The 22,950-nt window shown below is 36.6% G+C and overlaps 1 protein-coding gene across 7 annotated transcripts in view; it reads right to left on the reverse strand.

Moving 5' to 3' along the window:
* LOC108338408 (sister chromatid cohesion protein PDS5 homolog B) overlaps positions 1-19,549 on the reverse strand; it is a 43,308-nt gene extending 23,759 nt beyond the window's left edge. For 4 of the 7 annotated variants that reach the window (XR_008250492.1, XR_008250493.1, XM_052880357.1 and 1 more), the window contains exons 1-14: positions 19,334-19,549; positions 18,716-18,949; positions 18,409-18,590; positions 17,939-18,059; positions 17,287-17,514; positions 16,913-17,129; positions 16,673-16,818; positions 16,430-16,587; positions 16,196-16,345; positions 16,076-16,124; positions 10,507-10,698; positions 5,626-5,799; positions 2,283-2,422; positions 1,357-1,477 (exon numbers count right to left, since the gene is read on the reverse strand). Coding sequence is in view for 5 of the 7 variants with exons in the window: in XM_052880357.1 (XP_052736317.1) it covers positions 1,357-1,477; positions 2,283-2,422; positions 5,626-5,799; positions 10,507-10,698; positions 16,076-16,124; positions 16,196-16,345; positions 16,430-16,587; positions 16,673-16,818; positions 16,913-17,129; positions 17,287-17,514; positions 17,939-18,059; positions 18,409-18,590; positions 18,716-18,949; positions 19,334-19,429 (2,208 nt within the window). In the remaining 2 variants the exon portion in view is untranslated. The remainder of the gene's footprint in view (positions 1-1,356; positions 1,478-2,282; positions 2,423-5,625; positions 5,800-10,506; positions 10,699-16,075; positions 16,125-16,195; positions 16,346-16,429; positions 16,588-16,672; positions 16,819-16,912; positions 17,130-17,286; positions 17,515-17,938; positions 18,060-18,408; positions 18,591-18,715; positions 18,950-19,333) is intronic. The other 3 variants (XM_017575270.2, XM_017575271.2, XM_052880356.1) reach the window with 3 other exon arrangements.
* Between the last annotated feature and the right edge of the window lie 3,401 nt (positions 19,550-22,950).

Consider the following 22,950-nt stretch of genomic DNA (forward strand, 5'->3'; position numbering starts at 1 on the left):
TCATGAAATATTGGATGAGACATGTACACATGCTTGATTATTACAAATCAACATTATCGATGCAACCTCGTCAAACTTGTGCTCTTTAAGAATTTAAGTCACAAGTTCACAAGTTACTAAAGTCAGTCAGATATTCTTTTTCAACACCATTTTTCAAACAACTGCTGAAATTCTATAGACTCTAACTCTTCTTTAAGAACAAGGCATATCACATTGCTCTCCTACTAACTATTGTGATAATGAAAGTGCAGGCACCTTAACTTATAATCCTGTTCTTCATGCTAGTGGAAATTGATCTTTTCTTTGTTATTGAAAAAGTTGTCCAAATATCGATATGTTTAACATATGTCAACAAAAGTACAGTAGGTTGACGTTCTTACCAAACCTCTCTTTCTTATGTGTTTTCTATTTACTGTGATAAATTCAAAATGGTTGCTCTACCTATTAATCATCACCCACCTTGAGTTCACAGGGGTGTTAGTGTTGTATTAGTTTGATGCAGTTTCATTATAGGTGTATTTTTATCAGATGTTCTCTACAACCCCTGTTTCTTTTCATTCCCTATATAAAGAGAATCCATGATTTCATTTGTGCAATTTATCAATACAAAAGCTACTTTTCAGTTTCTCTTTTCTCTCTCTTACCTCTAAAACAGGATGTCAAGACCATACTTCCTCTAGGAGACTACCAATCCCATTATTGAGCAATGTGTTGATATTCTCACCACGCCCTTTGTATCACTTGGTTTCAACTTGAGGAATAAGCTGAAGATGTCTATCCTTCCACCTCAAGTCCAACCACCTACACCTTCAGAGGCATATGTTAAAGTATATGGTTAAGATGAGTTCATGGGATCCTATCATGAGCATTGTTGTACTGTATTTCTCTCTCTAGTTAGTCACCCTATTCAATTAGTTAGTGTCCAGTTACGGTGAAACTTATAATCTTACAATGTCACACTTGAGATTAAAAAAGAGAAATACATTTCTAGAGGGCTCACACAACCCCTCTCATAGTTCTGTATTTATATATATGAAGGTTGATACAATAGGAAGATTAAAAGGCAAAAAAATTCTGTCCTAGGCTACTTGGACAGAGAACTAGGGCAGAGGTTATCTAACCCTCAACCTCCTACTTTAGACTTAATGATTACATGGATTTTCGAGCTATTTCAACACTCACATCCAATAATTATAACATATTTCAGTTTCTTCCTTTACAAGTTTATCTTTCTTCTCTCAAAATCTCCAAATGATGATGCCAAAGCAAATATGTGCTTAATAGTTGTTTTACTTCACTAAAAAATTAAAATAACAAACATATAGTTGGAAGTTGCATTCACAATAAAATTTATACCTGATACAACTTTCTAAAAAGTGACTGATCAGAACTTAAAGCAACAATTGCTGACCCCGCAAATTTAGCCTGTCTACGTGTTCCATCCAAGCAAATTCTCCTTAAAAATGGATAAATATCACTGCATATAGAAAACAAGGGGAAACAAAATTAGGAAGGCAGTAAAATATTAGTCTACTTTTACTCAGAAGTGTTAATTCAAAGCTGAAATTTCTCCAACTAAAAGCAAAATTCCAACTTAACTCTAAAACTTTACTACCTTAAATCCCAAAATTAATTCATAGAACATTTAGTCAACTTTACATAATTGGAAAAACCCCAAAATCAGTACCACCCTGACAAAAGGAGAGACCAATATTTGAAAATTAACGAGCCGACAACATGAATGGAAGTATCTACAAATTAATTAATGTCTAAAAGTGTCAAAACTGTCTTGCTCATTACGTATTTTAGGAAGTTTTTAATTTTATCCTTGCTATACTTTTATTCTTTATTATAGGTGTATCTTGCTATTAAAACTACAAATATGTATTTAAAACAATCCCATAATTACAAGAATTTGTTTTCCTAGATTTAGCTTTCTATATTTCCTAAAATAAACAGCAGACTCGTGTATTCATAGGTCCAATGGCCTTATTATTGAAATACAGAACAATAATATTATTCTTTCTAAATTGGCAAACCCACATGCCACTTGCATAAGAAGTCCAGGAAAACGGCCATTGTTTTTCTCATGAAAAGGAATTACAGATAAAACTTTTAAAAGTCCAAAACAGGACTTTCATAAAAAAAATTTCAAATTAAAACAAAACACATTTAGATGCTATACAAGTATTCATCAAAATAGTAGCAACAGTGGTAGTTTTTGCTAAAGCGGACTTTCTGGTGTGTAATTCTGTTGGAAACATTCAGCATACATAGTTTACCTATGATTGAAAGACATATGACAGCCTGCCTTTGCCATAACTTCAATCAGCTTGTCCTTAACAGAACTTTTATGTTCCAACAACAATAAGAACTGCTTTTCCGAGCCTTTCAGCATAGAAGGGAAATATCGAACAATAGCCTGATTCAAATAAAATAGTGGCAAGATTTATAAAGTAATTCAAATTAAAGACTACTGGCTGACTCCTACAAACAAATAGATTTGCTTCAATTTGGCTTTAATAGTAAAAATATTCTAAAATTCCTAGGGTATCCATAAATCACTTCGTATTCAAAATCTGCTGTACTTTTGAATTAATAACTTTGACATAGAGACAACATTGATAAAGAAAACACACGCAAACCATTCCTGAAACCTAATGGCTTAAGCTTTTGCACTATGATAGAGGATTAAAAGTATATATGAGTTAAAATAAAGGCGGAAAGCAGAGAGTTTCAGTTAGCAGTTAGTTAGAGGAATAGGAGAGTATAAATAAAGAGTTAGTTGTAAAGGGGGGGAACTATTCTGTATTCTTTGTGTTGTTGAGTTTACTAGAACTTAGTCCAGTGGAGGGAGGTTAGGCTTCCTTGATTGTTTTCGGTACATTGTATTCTTCAATTCATTGAATAAAACGAGGATATTCATTGAGTTTCGGTTTGTTCTGTGTGAATCAAACACTTTATTGACTTCTTGATTAAAGAAGTCCATCACACTATATACATTGATTCATGAGGTATCTAAATTTCTTTGATCACATTTTCATTCATCAAGTAGAAAATAAGACTTATTTTATTATTCTCAATCATAAAAAATACATTCTCATACCCTCTATTTGTAATAATCTAGTTCTCCTAAAAAGGGAAATAGGGAAACTAGGAAAAATAAAATAAAATAAAAGATTATGTATCTATTTCCTCTAATTAGGAAGATTCTAAAGATATTATCTCAAATTACAACGCTCCCCCTCAAGTTGGTAAATGAATATCAATCATTCTCAACTTGCCTACAAGATCTTGAAATCTACCCGGAGGAAGCCCTTTTGTAAAAATATATGCTATTTGAAGTTCTGTAGGAACATGAGTTGTAATCACAAAGCCTCTGTCAAGATTATCTTTGATGAAATGTCTGTCAATTTCAATGTGTTTGGTTCTGTCATGTTGTACTGGATTATGGGCTATGCTCATAGAACACTTATTGTCACAGTGTAGTTGCACCGGGTTCTCCACTTTGACTTAAAGATCATCCAAAATGATTTTCATCCAGAGTCCTTCACACATTCCTTGAGCAAGGGCTCGAAATTAAGCTTCTACACTAGAACGGGATACTCTATCTTGCTTTTTGCTTCTCCATGTTACCAGACTATCTCCAAGAAATACACAATACCCAAAAGTAGATTTTCTATCAGTAATAGAACCTGCATAGTCAGCATCAGTATATATCTTCATACTCAATGTGTCTTCTCTTTTGAATAATAGCCCATTTCCTGGACTTGACTTCAAGTATTGGAGAAAACCCTTGGAGGAGAGAGTGCTCTCTTATTTTTGTGTTCTTTCCAGTCTATACTAAAAATAAGAAAGGACCTGGAGACTAGCCTAGATTCACACCCAGCCTTCACTTTAGAACATGACCGCCTCCACTACAAGGGAAGACTGGTCTTATCTACACAATCAGAGTGGATTTTGAAGTTAATAGTTGAGTTCCATATGACGTCCACAAGTGGTCATTCAAGGCTTTATTGAACATATGGAAAGGTGGCCCAGTCATTATAATGGGTAGGAATGAAGAAATCCATAACAGAATTCTTGGTTGCATGCCTAGTCTACCATAAGCATAAGTATGTGGCATCCATACCTCAAGGATTACTCCAACTATTGCCTATACCACAGGCTATATGGGATGAGATAAGCATGGATTTCATTGTTAGACTACCCAAGTCCAATGGGTACGATGCGATGTTAGTGGTGGTGGATAGGTTGAGTAAGTATGACCACTTTATACCCATAAACACCCATATTCAGCAAAGAGTATAGCCGAAGTGTTTGTAAGGGATATTGTAAAGTTACACGGAGTACCTTCCTCCATAATTAGCGACAAAGACCCTACATTCCTTAGTTTGTTCTGGAAGGAACTATTCAGAATATAGGGAACAAAATTGCTTATGAGTACAGCCTATCACCCTGAAACAGATGGTTAGATCGAAGTTGTGAACAGGACCCTTGAAATATATTTGAGGTGTTTCAGTTCAAAACACCAATTATCAGGGGTCTGCCAAATGCACTCCATTTGAAGTGGTTTATGCCCCGTCCCTAGTTCGATTTGTGGCAGGAGAAACGATAGTGGAAGTAGTGGCACAGGAGTTACAGCAAAGGGATGAAGCTCTAAGGCAATTAGGGTATCACTTGGAAAGAGCTCAAGGACAAATGGCAAAATTTGCCAACCAGAAACGTAGACCATCGAAGATTAAAGAGGGGGATTGGGTATTTGAAGATTAGGCCCCATAGGCAAGCATCCATGCCTACCAAACTACACCCTAAGCTATCAGCAAGGTTGTTGTTAGTTTGTTTAGGCCCCATTGGTTTGTTGTTAGTTTGTTTAGGCCCCATTGGTTTGCTGTTAGTTTGCTTTGGTACAGGGTATATAAGGGGAAATAAGTGTCAGTGAGAGACACGTTTTGTATTGTAGAGAGTGTGGACAAGATCATTACATCTTGTGAAGGAAGGGATTGCTTCCTTGGTTGTTTTCTGTTTGTGTGTTCCAACAATAAAGTCATTTACATGAGTTGTGGTGTGTGCATTCTGTTTTGTCCAATCTAGAGGATAATCTGGGTTTCTTGTCACCAAGAACCCTAACACAAACAAAACCATTTGAACCTCAAATAACCACGAAAAAATTCCTGTGACCCTGGGAATATAAGCCATTCATGTTAAATGATTCATGCTTTGACTTTCATTCTTGCACCAATTGACCATTTATTCTCTTCTATTATTGTCATCACTCAAAATAAATAAAAGTTCAGAAGTTAAATGTAGAAGCTACCTTGTGCTATTTAAAACTTTGCCTGTTAGAATTATAACTTAACTGTAAATACTATGTCATGAACATCGTGTCAACTATTCTGTAGCAGGGTCTATTTTGTACCAGTGTTTACAATAAAAACTTCTTCTAGAATGCCTCACTAATAATTATCACAATCCTTTGATTTGCACAGTCTAGTGCCTAATTCCATTTTCATGCAGGAGGATTGAATGATTTATCCCTTTCCTCTTCACCAGCAGAAAACGAAAAAAGAGAACTAACTATATAGAAGAAAGTGTATGAAAATCCACAAAGAAGCGTTTTGTTACCAGCAGAAAATTTGCAGAAGAATCCTCTAAAGTCCTATTTTCATTATTGGTAAGATAATCTAAGATGCATCTGACATGCTCTGAGCTGAAAATGTTGGATGAACATTTTGAGAATAGTGGACGTAAAAACTCATAAGTTGGATTGCTGCCTCCAATCATTGCCAGATGTTTATCCTGCAAGCAAAATATAAACCAAATGGAGACATAAAATAGGGAATATGGATGGTTATACAAAAAAAAAATAACTACATACAGAATACTAAGAACAAAAATATACATAAAGAACATGGCACAAGATGTATAGAAAAGTTCAAGAAACTTGACACATGAAAACAATCCTTACATATTCTCAAAATACAGAGTGATTCAACATATATTATAATGTCTCAAAATGCAATTCAACAAGAGCACTCACAAATCATAGTCATGCAACACTCCAAAAGCTTAATCATCACACAAGTCACTTACTATTAGAGAGAAAAATGAGGTTACTGAGGGAAGAGCAAATAAAAAGAAAATATGGGAATCTCAACTCTTAATCTAACTGTTAGATGTTAAGTTGTGTGTTTATGTTAATTGGGCTTAGCCCATTCTGTATTTAGGGTTTAACCCTTATCTTACATTATAAATAAACTACCCTATGTGTATGCTAAACACATAAGGGAGATTTCTCCTAATCTTCTCTACTATTTAATATGGTATCTAGAGCTTAGGTTTTGTTCCAGCCAGTTCCACAGTCTCCGGTACCCATCGCCGCCGCCGTTGCCGCTGCTGCCGTCGCCGTCGCCGCCGCCACCGTCGTCGGAGTTCCAGAATCGATCGACGACCACACCATCGGAATCGTCTTGGCCGGGCGACCACCGTGGTACAAAGATCGCGGCGAACGGACCACCCACGCGCCTCCACACGCCGCCGCAAAGGTCACCAGATCCGCCGCTTCCCGTCGCGCATGCCGGCGAGATCCGCCGCCGACCAGGACTGTCGTGCTCGCCTCCTCGTCCTCTCTCTGGATCTGTTGTCGTTGCGTCAATCGGAGCACTTTGGACTTTTTAGGGTTTCTCCCTCTCCATGGCTGTCCAACTTGATGATCGGAGTCGGTCTCGCCAGCCAGGTAAAGGACGTCCAAAATGTGACCACTGTGGCAAGCTAGGCCACAAAATTGATAGATGTTATGCGCTTCATGGACGTCCTCCTCGACCTATAGCAATGGCTAATTCTGATCCACCTCCCCGATCACTGTCTGCAGACCATCCTACTTCATCAAATACCATAAATAACCCTGTACTCTTTCAGGAATTTCTCAGATGGTATGAGGACCGTCAGCACTCTAGTTCCACTACATCTGCTTCTGTTATACGGACAGGTACTCCTTTTGTTGGTCTGACTCACTCTCTCGGATCTTGGGTCCTTGACTCAGGTGCCAACGATCATATCACTAGTAACAAGTCCTTGTTTTCTTCCTTGTCATGTCCGGATAATTTACCCTCGGTAACGATGGTTGATGGGTCTAGAGTCTCATCTCATGGTATTGGTACTGTTCATATTTTTCCGTCCATATCCATTGATAATGTACTTTATGTCCCTGGGTCTCCTTTTAACTTATTGTCCGTAAGTCGTCTAACTCGTTCCCTTAGTTGTGTTATTTCATTTACCAAAGATTTTGTTTGGTTGCAGGACCGGAGTTCGAAACACATGATTGGCACAGGATGTGAGTCTCATGGCCTATATCATCTCATCCCTTCTCCACATGCTGGCGTAATCATGGAGTCACCATCCCTTCTTCATGCTCAGTTAGGTCATCCCAGTCTTGCCAAACTGCAGCAACTTGTTCCGAGTCTGTCGAAATTATCAAGTTTGTCGTGTGAGTCTTGTCAGTTAGGTAAACATACTCGTAGTTCCTTTCCTCGTAGTGTTTCACAACGAGCGTCATCCCCTTTTTCATTGGTTCATTCTGATATTTGGGGACCTAGTCGTGTTAAGTCAACTTTAGGATTTCAGTATTTTGTTACCTTTATTGATGACTATTCCAGATGTATTTGGTTGTTTCTCATGAAGAATCGTTCTGAGTTGTTTTCTATTTTTCAATCTTTTTTCAATGAAATAAAAACTCAGTTTGGGGTTTCTATTCGCACTTTACGTAGTGATAATGGCCGTGAATACCTTTCTCAACCGTTTAAACATTTCATGGCTTCTCATGGCATTCTTCACCAAACCTCATGTGCCTATACCCCTCAACAAATTGGGGCGGCTGAGCGCAAGAATAGACACCTTATTGAAACAACTCGTACCCTTCTCATTCATGGTCAAGTACCCTCACGTTTTTGGGGTGATGCTGTTCTCACGGCATGTTATCTTATCAACCGCATGCCATCTTCCGTCCTAGATAACAAAATCCCCCATTCTATCTTATTTCCTCAAGACCCTCTACATCCATTACCTCTTAGAGTTTTTGGGTCTACATGTTTTGTTCATGATTTTAGTCCTGGTCTTGATAAGTTATCTCCTAGGTCTCACAAATGTATCTTCTTAGGATTTCCACGGTCACAAAAGGGCTATAAGTGTTTTTCCCCTTCCCTCAATCGTCATTTTATCTCTGCTGATGTCACTTTTGATGAATCTTCTTTTTACTTTACACAGCTATCTTCTAGTTCTGTACCTCTCCCTGTTACTGTTGATATTCCTCTTATCTGTGATCCTCCTGGTGATGCTCCACCCATTTTGTCTCCTCCTTCTTTAGACTCTCATTCACCACAGGATCGTCCTTCACCACCACCCCTTCAAGTTTATAGTCGCCGCAATTGTCTCCCTCATGACTCACTTCCAGTGCCGCCTCCAGTGTCTCCTCCGGCTCCAGCAAATGAGTCTGACTTGCCTATTGCCCTCCGTAAAGGTATACGCTCTACCCGTAACCCTTCCCCCCATTATACTGTTCTTAGTTACCACAGATTATCTCCATCTTTTTACACTTGTCTCTCATCCATTTCTTCTGTGTCAATTCCTAAATCTGTGGGTGATGCCTTAACTCATCCTGGCTGGCGTCAAGCTATGCTGGATGAATTAAGTGCTTTACAGAAAAGTGGAACTTGGGAGCTTGTCCAATTACCATCATCTGGAAAGTCTGTTGTTGGTTGCAGGTGGGTGTATGCTATCAAGGTTGGCCCTGATGGCACAATTGATCGTCTGAAAGCTCGACTGGTTGCCAAGGGCTACACACAGATTTTTGGTTTGGATTATGGTGATACTTTTTCTCCAGTGGCAAAAATGACCTCTGTTCGCCTATTCATTGCCATGGCCGCTCTTCGACAATGGCCTCTTTACCAACTTGATGTCAAAAATGCTTTCCTAAATGGTGATTTGCATGAAGAAATTTATATGGAGCAACCGCCTGGCTTTGTTGCTCAGGGGGAGTCATCTGGATTGGTATGTCGTCTTCACAAATCCTTATATGGCCTAAAACAGTCTCCTCGGGCCTGGTTTGGTAAATTCAGTTGTGTTGTTCAACAATTTGGTATGTCTCGCAGTGAAGCGGATCATTCAGTGTTCTATCGCCACTCGAGTGCTGGATGTATCTACTTAATAGTGTATGTCGATGATATTGTTCTCACAGGAAGCGACTATCTTGGCATCTCTCAGATGAAACAACACCTTTGTCACCATTTTCAAACCAAAGATCTTGGTAAACTCCGGTACTTTTTGGGTATTGAAGTAGCACAATCCAATGATGGTATTGTCATATCTCAGAGGAAGTATGCGTTAGACATCTTGGAGGAAACAGGGTTAATGAACTGTAAATCTGTTGAGACACCTATGGACCCTAACATCAAACTCCTACCAAATCAGGGGGAGCCTTTCTCAGATCCTGAACGGTACAGAAGATTAGTTGGTAAATTAAACTATCTTACTGTTACGCGTCCTGACATTTCCTTCGCAGTTAGTGTGGTGAGTCAATTTCTAAACTCCCCATGTGAAGACCATTGGGATGCAGTTGTTCGCATACTGAAGTATATTAAAGGATCACCTGGAAAAGGTTTCCTATATGGCCCTAACAACGATACAAAAATCGTTTGCTATTCAGATGCTGATTGGGCTGGTTCCCCTTCTGATAGGAGGTCTACTTCTGGATATTGTGTCTTTATTGTTGGTAACCTGATATCTTGGAAAAGTAAGAAGCAAAGTGTTGTGGCAAGGTCCAGCACAGAAGCAGAATATAGAGCTATGGCATTTGCTACTTGCGAGCTTGTGTGGCTTAAACAATTACTTAGTGAATTGAAATTTGGAGATGTCACTCACATGACACTTATATGTGATAATCAAGCTGCTCTTCATATTAGCTCTAACCCTGTCTTCCATGAGAGAACCAAGCACATTGAAGTTGATTGTCATTTTATTAGAGAAAAAATCATATCCGGAGATATCAAGACTGAGTTCGTTAACTCAAGCAACCAGTTGGCAGACATATTCACCAAGTCCTTACGAGGACTTAGAATTGGCTATCTTTGTAACAAGCTTGGAACATATGATTTATATGCTCCAGCTTGAGGGGGAGTGTTAGATGTTAAGTTGTGTGTTTATGTTAATTGGGCTTAGCCCATTTTGTATTTAGGGTTTAACCCTTATCTTACATTATAAATAAACTACCCTATGTGTATGCTAAACACATAAGGGAGATTTCTCCTAATCTTCTCTACTATTTAATACCAACAAAACAAATTCACTTTCAATCACAAGAGAACTATGTAGGGTATGACTACTTGTACAGAAGTGTTAACACTTCCCTATTCACAAGGCCACACACATAAAAGACATGACATTGAATTAAAATAATTCATTCAAACTACTGATACAGAATATTGTGTGCATAAGTGGAACTAAACAGCATACTTTCATAGTTTGTTCAATCATAGGGAAGGCTTGTTCCTCCAACAATTTTTCAAGTAACTTAAACACACTATTATCTTTAATTTGGTTTAACTTATGCAGACACTCTTCAGCTTTGTGAGAATCCGGGAAGAATGCTGCCATTTTTGTAAACATGCTATCAATCTTCTTCTGCATTTCTTCAGGACAAATTTCCTGAAAAAAGTTACCGAGCTCCATTATTATCGAGCTAGCAAATCACAGGTAGAATACATAAAAATGACCATATGTTATGCTGATTCCATCATACAATTTCTTATCTATTAATTACCAATTGGGGAAAAGATACTCTTTCAGTAAAAAAAATTAGTTTAAAATTGAGTGAATAAATTTAATACATAAGATGAGCAGTGTTGTAATTTGAGATAATATCTTTAGAATCTTCCTAATTAGAGGAAATAGATATATAATCTTTTATTTTATTTTACTTTCCTAGTTTCCCTATTTCCCTTTTTAGGAGAATTAGATTATTATAAATATAGGGTATCAGAATGTATTTTTTGATGATTGAGAATAATAAATCACTCTTATTTTCCACTTGGTATCAGAGCTTGTCTGATCCGCTTCCACTGTCTTTGTTGACTGCCAGCGGCCAGCGGCCGGCCGCCATGGCCGCCGACGGTCCCTAAAAGTCTCTTCTTTAACATGTGTTTTTAATGGGCTCCAATTGCCCTAGTCAAGTTCTGCTTAGAATTCTGGCCTTTCTCCAATATTACCAAATACATTTTTTTTTATAACAGCTACACACAGTTGTGTTGTGCTTCCATAATCTGGCCTAGCTATAAGCTATACTTCCAGTTAAAATCTGACCTAGCTATAAGCTATACTTCCAGTTAAAATCTGACCTAGCTATAAGCTATACTTCCAGAGTTCAATCTGACCTAGCTATAAGCTATACTTCCAGAGATTTTAATCTGACCTAGCTATATGCTATACTTCCAGAATTTATCTCAGAATTTATCACAGAATGGGTATTTTAAGTGATGCCCAATCCTTTTTTTGGCATTCTCATTGGCTGCCAATAAAAGACCGAAAGTCTCTTCTTCTGGGAACCATGAAAGGCAACTGACTTCACTGTTAATTCCACTGTGCAATGTTGCTCTCCGCCGTCTACCCCTGTCTGCCGCCGGCCACCGTCGCAGTTTCGACTGGTGACCAGCAGATCTGGATCGTCTCTTCGAGCGACGGCCAATCGCATCGGTTTCGATGGCTACTTCTCATTCACACGCCGCCACGAGCGCCAAATCAGTCCGATAGTCGCCGCCACCGCCGCCGTCATTTTCTCCGGCGAAAATAAGGGTTGGGTGCGTGCGCCTCAAGGAGCGCGACTCAACCCTCGTAATCCACCTCCCAGAAGCCTCCGCACGCGCCGCCTTTATTCAGCTGGTCTCAGGTGCGTGTTTGTCACACGCCACCCTCCTGGTGTCGGAATCACACCGCGCCGCTGCCGGTCGTGTCGCCGGACCTCCATCTCTGTAATTTGCTCCTTCTGATATGTCACTTTATGACCCGTTCTCTCGACAGGGAGACCTCTTTCGACGCCATCGCGTCAGTTCTTTCCTCTCCATTACGAAGGGTTCTCTACCTCTCCATTCGTTTCTGTTTCTCGAGCAACAGTGCTTCGTTCCGCTGCTACCACAATCGGCGTCGGCGCAGTCAGTCGCCATCGCGGCAGTCAGTTGTTGCAACCTCTGCAATTTTTCGCTGCCGGCTGTTTACCGTGAGGGGAAATATTTTTCAGCCCCTGTAGAGAACTTCCTTCTTGGGCTAGAGTTTAGCCCGTACTTCTTGTGATACAGTTTAAGTATCACCATTTAGGAGTAGTCCAGCAGAGAACTTTGGACCTCCAACCTGTCTTTGGCCTTTTGATGCCATCATAAGTCCCAATCTTTGGTGTTTTTGGTTTCTGCCAATGCCTTGTTGTAACAGCTCACTGAGAGTTGTTCTAATGCCTTGTTGTAACAGCTCACTGAGAGTTGTTCTATGAGACCGCCCGCTGATTTGGCTCATTCGATGTTAGGGGTTTCAGATTTGTCCCCAAGTACGGATCGGTTCTCACCAGTTCTTCCACCTTCACGTTCTGTCATTGACGTGCATATGCCGTTCAGTCGTGAGGGGAAGAAAAGTTTCAGCCGATGTAGGGTGGTTAAGTCCCTACAGGTTTGTTGTTGTTAGCCACTGCAGGGCAGTTCAGTTCCTGTAGGTTTGTTGTTGTTCAGGACAGTTAAGTCCCTGAAGGTTTGTTGCTGTTCAGGACAGTAAAGTCCTTGAAGGGTCGTTGTTGTTAGGGCAGTTAAGTCCCTAAAGGTTAGGATAGTGAAGTCCTTGAAGGTTCGTTGTTGTTAGGGCAGTTAAGTCCCTAAAGGTTAGGACAGTGAAGTCCTTGAAGGTTCGTTTTTGTTAGGGCAGTTAAGTCCCTAAAGGTTCGTTGTTGTTAGGGCAATTAAGTCCCTAAAGGTTCATTGTTGTTCAGGGTGGTTAAGTCCCTACAGGTTTGTGGCTGTTAGCCTTTGCAGGCCTCCCATCTGTTACTCATGGAAATCAAGTTCTTGAAGTTCACTACTGATGGTAATCCAGTTCCTGGAGCTTTGTTGTTGTTTGCCACTGGAGGCCCTTCATCTGTTCTTGTAGTTTGTTGTTGTTTGCTGCTGCAAGTCATCATCCATTTTTGATGGAAATCTCTCTCATCCATTGTTGTCCAAGTTGATGTTTCATGGTGTTAGTTCGCTCTCGTCCATTGCTGTCCAAGTTGAAGTTTCATTGTGCTAGTTCGCTCTTGTCCATTGTTGTCCAAGTTGAAGTTTCATGGTGCAAGTTCACGGTTGTCCATTGTTGTCCATTATTCTCCATATGATGCTGAGGAGTCTCTTGGGCTACATTTGTTTGTGTGTGCAATTTGGTTTATTGACATTATCTCTGATTGGGTTTGTCTATTCCAAGCTTGGTTCATACAATCTTGTATGATCCAGCTTGAGGGGGAGTGTTGTAATTTGAGATAATATCTTTAGAATTTTCCTAATTAGAGGAAATAGATATATAATCTTTTATTTTATTTTACTTTCCTAGTTTCCCTATTTCCCTTTTTAGGAGAATTAGATTATTACAAATAGAGGGTATCAGAATGTATTTTTTGATGATTGAGAATAATAAATCACTCTTATTTTCCACTAGCAGTTTTTCATGGTTGAAATTCAATGAAATGCACAAGTTGAACCTTTATTATACCTCGAGAGTTGTGACTCTCACACTATAAAGAGAACCATTGCAAACAAGTTCCACGCTAGCTAAAAATATGATCAGAATATTCTTTATATGGTTAGGGAAATCCACCTTCCTTAGGCTAGTTGCAAAAAGTAAATATGGTTCTATTTGTTCGTAATATCATTATAAAGTCTTTACGAGAGGTAATCCTACAGTTACTGTTAGATAACTTGTTTCCGATAATATTCTAAACAAGAAAGACGACTGGCAAACAAGCAAGTACTACAATAGGTCCAAACATAAAGTTGGGAAGTGTAGGGGAGGATATTGTAGTAGACAAAGAAATGTATAAAAGACTTGTTGGAAGACTTATTCACTTATCTAAAACTAGGCTAAACATTGCTTTTGTTATGAATCTAGTAAGCCAATTTATGCACCAACCAAAGGAGGCTCCTTTACAAGCAGCTCTTAAAATGTTTAGTATTTAAAAGGAGCTCAAGAAAGAGGAATTTTATTTAAACAAACAAGAGTGTAAGTCTTGAAGCATATATAGATGCAGAGTATGCAAGGTCAGTGGTGGATAGGAGATCAACTATTGGATATTGCACCTTCTTGGTGGAAACCTAGTGACTTAGAGAAGCAAAATACAAATGTAGTAGCCAAATCAAGTGCTAAAGTAGAATTTCAAACAATGGTCTAAGGAATATGTAAACTTTTGTGGCTGAAGATTATATTGGAAGACCTGAAGATAAAGTGGGATGAACTTATGAAGTTTTATTGTAATAACAAATTTGCGATTGGTATAGCCCATAATATAATGCAGCATGAAAAAACAGAACATATTGAGGTGGACTAACATTTTATAAAGGAAAAGCTAGACACTGCTTGATTTGCACCCCATATATGTCCACTCAAAATCAACTTGCACACATACTCACCAAAGTGTTGAAATGCATTAACTTGGAAAGAATTATATCCAAACTGGGAATGGATAACACTTATTCACCAGCTAGAGGGGAAGTGTCAAAACCATGTTGCTCATTATGTATTTTAGTAAGTTTCTTATTTTATCATGGCTATAAATTTATTCTTTATTACAGGTCTATCTTGTTATTAATACTAGGATTATGTACTTAAAAACCATCCCATAATTACAAGGTCCAACGGTCTCATATATTTATAGCTCTCTATATTTCCTAAAATAACTAGCAGGCTCATATATTTATAGGTCCAACGGTCTCATTATTGAAATATAAAAGCAATATATTATTCTTTCTAAATTTGAGAGTTACTTCCAAGACCATCACTCTAAAACTACAAGTGGCAAGCCTCTACTCCATTTCATAAAATATTATAGTAACAAACTGTTGGAAGTCCCACATCTGGATCGGTTCTGATGCTGCTGGTGCAGGACGTGCGGCAGCACATACTGGTGGTGATGGAAAGGCATGTACGGCAGCGACGGCGGCTGACTGTAGCGGTGGCGGCTGACTGCAGCAGTGGCTCCCGATGCAGTATCCAGCGGCCATGGTAATGCCACACCACATGTTGCCTCCATAGCACTACGCGCCGCTGCCATACATGCCTTTCCATCACCACCAGTACGCGCCGCCGCACGTCCCGCACCAGCAGCATCAGAACGGATCCAACGACGAGAACAAAACCGTCTGGATCGGCGATTTGCATCACTGGATGGACGAAAACTATCTCCATCGTTGTTTGCAAACTGGCCTATCAGAGGGTTACGGATTTGTGGAGTTCTATTCACATGCTACGACAAGGGTTCAGATAATGTTCCTGACCTTTCTATTTTTGTAGGAGATTTAGCTGCAGATGTTACAGATAGTTTGTTGCATGAAACTTTTGCTAGTGTGTTTCCTTCTGTTAAAGCTGCAAAAGTTGTTTTTGATGCCAATACTGGCCATTCAAAGGGCTATGGTTTCGTCAGGTTTGGCGATGACAGTGAAAGGTGAGCCACTGCTGTGGCCGCGCCATATTAGAAAGTGGGTTTTAAGCCTAACTCAACCCCACAAAACCGGCTGGTAGGGTGAGGTTTGCACCCACTTATAAACTATGAATTGACCTTATCTCTAGTCGATGTGGGACTTCCAACACAAACCCTCTGTTTTCTAGTCCCTAATCTGTCACTCTTAGATTACAAAAAGCAAGCCTTGGTCTCTACCCACCCCTCATTAATAATTAGTTTAATTTTATGTATTCCATATTATCAGCAATATATTAACTTAATCAAGAATTTCACCTATTTCTATCCAACAAAAAACAACTAAAAGGTGACCTTGTTATGAGTAAATGAACCGACTTTTAATTTTACCTTCATTTTCTTCTTCATAGCCAAATAGTTTTTCATTTCATTTTGGAACCTGAAAAGAAAGGAACAATTTGTAAACAATACTCTGTTTTGATCCTGTTCACAACGTGTTGGTATTGGTACCTTCTCTTTTGAGCCAAAATAGTATCCAGTGCCTTTTCATGAGGAAAACTGAAAACAGAAAACATGTGTATCCAATGGTTTGTCCTTTCTTCAATAGGAAGCTCTTCTGGGAATAGATCATCGGCAAGAACAAATTCCATGTTCTGGAACCTAATTTAATGAAAAATAACCTTTACTTCTAACAAGAAAACTCTAATTTTGAATCAACTAGCAATCTTGAATTCCTAAACTGACCTGAACTCCTTACAATCTTTATCATAGCACAGCAACATAATTTTACAGGGAATCTCTTCAAAGTGATTACTAATTTTCATGCTACCTTCATAACATTTCTTGCAGTAATCTTGATATACCCTTATCAACTTTTGCAAGGCACTCTTTCTAACAGTTATCTGTAAAAGAATTATAAAATGTTAGGAATTCTGCATTGTCACTATTTTTTCCTTCAGCAAGCAAACAAAACTCAACAGCACATGCCTTTATATCCCGGAGTCTTTCAGAAACTTGAGATAGTAATTTGGATGAAACAAGTTTCAGGTTTGAACTAAAAATATCACAGGCAACAAACACTGCCTGCTTTCTCACTTGTTCATCAGAGTCTAATAATCTATCTTCAATAGAAGCTGCTCAGTTGGACAAAATTATTAGGACATTTGAATATTGAATATGAAACCCAACAAGGTAATATCAATGACCAATATTTATCAAAGAGCTTACTCATAATTTCACGTGATTCTGTGCCATCATAGGGATTTGCTAAATAAAAAACTTTAGCACATTGTAGAGCACTAATCCTAACATCCACAGATTTATCCGAAAATCTTTTCAAAAACTCCACAAAAAGTTCGGGATACTTCTGAGCAACACGATGTTGAACCGCAAAAAGCTTACCCACCAAATTCACAGCTTTTATCCTAGCATCAACCTCATCAGCCTATAAAGTAAAATGCAAATACAGTCAAAGAAAGTAAGAATATCAATACAGTTAAAAAAACGAAAAAAACAAAATGGGCATTTAGAAAATAAAGGATTTCATCAAACAACTAGTTTCATCTTATGCAAAATTCAAAATATTAATTAAAGGTGTGTACCGATAATTCTTTAATTAAACTTGGGATGACAGACAGAAGCATCTCAGGCGCACACTCAAAAACTTTTGAGAAAATTTCATAGTAATATTGTTTAAGCCCACTGCCCATAGCATCTCTGTCGTGTATACAAGAAGCTAAAAACCCACAAGCTACGAGGTTTAGCTCATCCTCTTGTGCACAAGTTTTGATGACTGATGCAGCAAGGTTTTCAGCAGCAAAATTTCCATCCTGCCATTCAACTGGAGTTAGATTTTGAAAAAGTTTGGCTTCAAACCCAAAACATCTGAATAGACAAAACAAAAACTCAATATCTAAGCGTGACTATTACTACATAATTATGAATAATGATACTCCCAGCAATTAAAGTGGAAATCAAATTGCTCAAATTATTTGCATCAGACCTTACAAACAAAAGCAAACCAAATTAGAAGCTTTAAACATAATATACACTAAGCAAGACTAAACAAAACAATGAAGCACAGTGTTTTCTGGAAATAGTCATATTCTAGTGCACAAAAAAGGGAATAAATGAAATTGCATCACACTCGGTATTTGATTTTTAATTACAAAGCTCATTTGTGTATTTCCATGAAAAAAAAATAGAAAATACATACATTAACTAAGATTAGAAGAATTAAAAAAAAAATCATACCCCTTTTTGCTTAACAAGATTTAGTAAAACCACTCCTAATAGTTGCTGAAAAGCCTCCTCACTCTCATACAAAATGTTTATCATTATAGAAGTCATGGCACTAATGAGAAGCTGTTCATCTCTGCAAAAAGGGTGAAGTGGGTTAGGTGTCATTAATTCTACCAATAAATCAACAATCAAAATCGAATTGCATATTTCTGCAATTATTAAGGAATGGCTGCTGCACAAGAAATTATAAACTACAACCTCCCAAGTCCCACCGACTGTTGTATTACATAACTTAAACATTTAGGACAAATGGATGATATAAATAATCCTTTATAAGCTAAAAACCTAACAGTGTACGTATACATAGACCTTTGGTGAATCTAAAATAAGCTAATACAATTTTTCCCCAATTAGATAATAAGCCCAGAAATACAGTAAAGCGGCCAAGCACAAAGAGGGAGGAGATTGATCTCAAGTTCAACCTCACAACTGAGAAGAAAATATTGAACATCTCAAGAACTAGGTCCAGGCAGTTAATCTCCAGCATTATCACACAACACTTCAGTTGAGCCATTATCTCCAATACTTTAACCCTTTTTGAAAAGAATGGACTTGCAGTATCAGCTAGATCCTCAAACAAATTAATGATAAGTGTAAATACATCCTGAAATAAAAATACATCTGCAGTCAGCGTAACAATTAAACTATATAATTCAAGCACTCAATAAGCACAAAAGGATAAAATAACAACTACACATATTTCAACTATGCAACACGCATAATGGATACCCTCAAATGCTTGTCTTCAAAAGGCGGTTCAGGTGCCATAAGTCTAAAGAGCTCGGTGACACACATAGCAACCAGAAGTCTAACTTCCTTATCAGCATGTTGAAGCAGACCACCACAAACCACAGCATTTGACAGGGGCTTCAAAGCATGTTCTTGTTTCTTTGCAGCTTGTAATTCCTTGGCCGTCCGCGGTTGAGGAGACTGTTTTATCTGAGACAGAGTATTTGCAGCTTTCTGCACAGCAGCAAAATAATAATAATAATAATTTGTTTAGCTTACCAGCGTGTAAGGTAACCAACACTCACTGGAAAACATTTTAGAGACGAAACTGAAATCGATAACAATGGAACCACAAAGCGACTTGTATACTCAGAAAAGTAACTAATTATCCCAACTACTAGCAACCATCTAACAAATCGCATAGAAACTGAGTTCAAAATGTTACAGTAGTTCTAGAGACTGATAATTTAAAGTACGGAATCCAATTCACGCGCATTCAGAAACCTATTAAAAATTCAATTACAACCTAGTTAAACGCACTCAAAATTCATCTGCAAACGCCAAAAATCACAGACATCTATATAATTGGTAAGTAACGAAAAAGTTGAAACGCCTTACTCTGAGGGATTTGACGATGAAGTCCTTGCTGGGACGAGTTCGTTGAGCAAGGTGTCTTCCTATTTCGGAGACGGATTGCAACGACGATTCGTCCATAGAGGAATTGAGGAACGAACGAACAAGGCGGAGAGTAGTTGGGGAAGAAGAGTGAAGTTTGAGCGGGGAGTGTGTGAAGTTCAATGAGGTAGGCGTTTCTCTTTCGTTTTTGAGCGGGGAGGGTCCCACCCTTACACGACTAATAGAAAATAAAAATATGTAATAATGTGGAACAAAACTTTTCGTTTTAAAATACTTTTATATTATTATTGATTCGTTTATGATTTGAATGTTAACCTATTAAAAAATATAACGGGATGCTCTTTAATTATATTTTAAATTTAAAAAAAAAATTGTCCAACAATAAATAAAAGGTGAAAATAAATTATCAATTCATTAAAAATAACAATACTTTTTTATTTTAGTCAATTTCAATATCATTCTTTCAAGATGAAATATTTCTACATAATAATCATTAAACAAAATTTCAATTAATTTTTGTTTCACAAAAAAAATATATCTCAATAATGAAAGACTAGAAAAATGCCTTATATTAAATTTGAAAGATTTTCTTTGAGAGTTTTCAAAAGCTACTTCTAAGTAGAGGTGTCAATTTGATCCATGACCCCGGGGCTAGCCTTAACGCACTCTTGAAAAAACTCCCTCTTAAGAAACCCCTCAAATGGGGACCAAAAAAAAGCCCCAACTCCCAAAGTCCCCTCTCAAGGAGGTTAGGGTCAGGGTTAAGGTGGGTTTAGTCCACTAAATTTTTTTTAGAAACTAAACTTCAACATTCTTAATAGTAACTATTAAAAGTACTAAATTTTATATTCATGTAATTGATTTCTTATTTCAAATTATTAAATAAAACTAATTAATTATAGTATAATAGAATATTTAATACTCAAAATAACCACTTTTTAAATAATTAAAAACAATTGCAAACCACACACTTAATTTTATACAACTAAATAGTATTACAAATTTATTTTACTGAAATATTATAAAAATGTTTTATTTTGTTGTCAATTTTAATAAAATTATGTCTTATATTGCACACACCAATTATTAGAAAACTATATATAATTAGTAATATCAAAATAACCACAAAGAGAGATAATAACATATTAATTTGATTTAATATTTGCACTGCTTTTACAATTCTTAAAAAGAATCATTGTTTTGTTTCCTCGACTTCTAAAATATCACTCAATCTGTTTTTAATTATTTAAAATTAAAAATAATTCAAAAATTTATTATCTAAAATTTTTGGATCAAAAATAGTATTAATATTTTATGTGTAAATTAAACTTATGTTTTATTTTGTTTTTTTCTCTCTGATAATCTTTTCTCAAAATCACCATAAGATATATTATAAAAAGAAAGTTAATTTCTTAAAAATTTATAAAAAATGAAAATTTTAAATAGACCTAAAGTACTAAAGAATGACAAATGTTATAGTGTTTCAATTCTTTAACTAACACATTAAATAATTTATTTTTAATTTTCAATTAGAACACATAACATAAATGTATGTTTATGTTTATGTTTATATTTATGTTTATGACATTTAAAATGTAAACATTTTGAGTGAGTAGTACGACGAGATTGAATTCTATGGACGAATACAACTTTAGTGTGCACAAGGTTTATGATTTTTTTCTTTTTATTTATTATTTTTGTTATGAACATGATTTGTTGAGTATAAAATGAAAAAGAAAATCATTTATATTTAATTTCTTTTTCAATAACTTTCTAAGAAAATAAAGAAGCCTATTTTTTTTTAAATTAAGAGTTTCAATTAGAGAAAATCTTCTCTTAAATTTCAATTAGGATAATTTTAGATAAAAAGTTAATTTCTTACTTATAACTTAAAAAACAAGTGAAATTAAATATTTAAATTTCAAATTTATAAAATGATCCTTTAATTATATACTTAGAGAATCTAACTCAAAAAATATTGTCATTTTGCTTTTGCTTCTTGATTTTAGAACTCTCCTCTTATAAAAATTTTAATTTATTTTCTATAGTAACTATTTTTGTAACAAATTAGGAGTTAATTATATTTTTTCTTGTATTCAAAATGAATATTTTTTCTAAAAAAAAGGCCCATGGGCTGGCCTTGGCCCATAGGGCTTTTGAAGATATTTTGGCCCCGTGGGCTTTTTCTATGAGGAGCTTTTTGGCCCTGTGGATTTTCTGGCCCCAACCCACGTGGGTTAGGGCCAAACCATGTAAGGAGGGCCAAATTGACAGGTCTACTTCTAAGAGTGTTTTTTGTCCATTTTAAGTTAAATATAACCTAAGAGACATCATTAACTTAAAGTGTGATTTTGAAAAATTCAAAAAGTTTAAAATAATGAGAAGTGGAAATGAAGTTGAAAACTTTTCAAAAGTAAAGATTGGAGATATGAAATCTGGTTTAATGATAAATTGCGAAAAACTCAAAGATTGGAAACTCTCTTTATCATATTGGTTTTAGTTATGATTGAAGGAACGATAGGTGTCTTTAGTAACACTTTCTTTTTTTCTATTCTCTCAATCTCTTATTTTTCTCTCATTTCTTTCTCATCCCTCTCTCTTATATTTTTCTCCTCATAATCTCTTATTTCCTCCTCATCTTTATCATTTCTTTCTTGCTCCTCTTTCGCTTTTTGTTCCTTCTTCCTTTTCTTGTCTCCCTCTCTTTTTCTCTTTATCTTCTCCTATATCCTTTCCTTTCATCTTTTTGTTTTAAAATTTTAAGTTCCTCCTCTAAACGATAAGTTAGGTCTCTCTTTTAGTTTTCTCATTTTCTTTTTGTATGACCTCTTGCCTTTCCTAAACTTTTAGTGACTTTAGCTCTTAAGGAATTTGGTTTAAACTTTATAGAGCTTCTTCACTAAAGTCACTAATAATTTGGTAAGAAGAATCCCTAGACATGTTTGTGCATCCTATTTTTGGATTTTAGATTAAGAAACATTTTATTTCATAAAGAAAATCTTAAGGAGACTTAAGGTTGCAAGAATGCTCAAGTTCACTTCCATGAAAAAGTGGTGAATCACTTGGATTACTTAATAACCAAGTCTTTCCTTAGCCAAATTTTACCTCAAGCATCTTGCACCAAACTTCTTAGTGAGAATTTAAGTTGAAAAGAAAGTTATACACACACTAAATTATAATCAAGTAAAAACAATTAAAGAAAACAATTAAAGCTAAGATATGTGGCCTAATTAATGGTAAGGTTAGAAGGCACTTAGAACCTTCAAAACTCTCACAAACTAAAAATGATTCATTATAAAGTATAATGTTCTAATTAGAAGATGAGATTGAACACCAAAGGCTCTCCCGAGACACCTAATTAGGCTAAGATTACAAGAAACAAATGAAATTACAACTCAAAGAAGCTAAAATTTGAATACAACTTCAAAGATGTTATTCCTTTTCAAGTGTTTCTCTCTTCTTTTTATTGTCCCTTACACCAAGGCTTCAAGTACACTTTAGGTTTCCACCCCGAAGATGCTACCTCAAGGGATTAGTTCACTTCTAAAGAGAGCCTACACCAAATTATACACCAAAAATTGAAATGAGTCCAAAAAAGA

The sequence above is a fragment of the Vigna angularis genome, chromosome 7, assembly GCF_016808095.1.
Source record: "Vigna angularis cultivar LongXiaoDou No.4 chromosome 7, ASM1680809v1, whole genome shotgun sequence".
In the NCBI taxonomy this organism is placed as follows: Eukaryota; Viridiplantae; Streptophyta; class Magnoliopsida; order Fabales; family Fabaceae; genus Vigna; species Vigna angularis.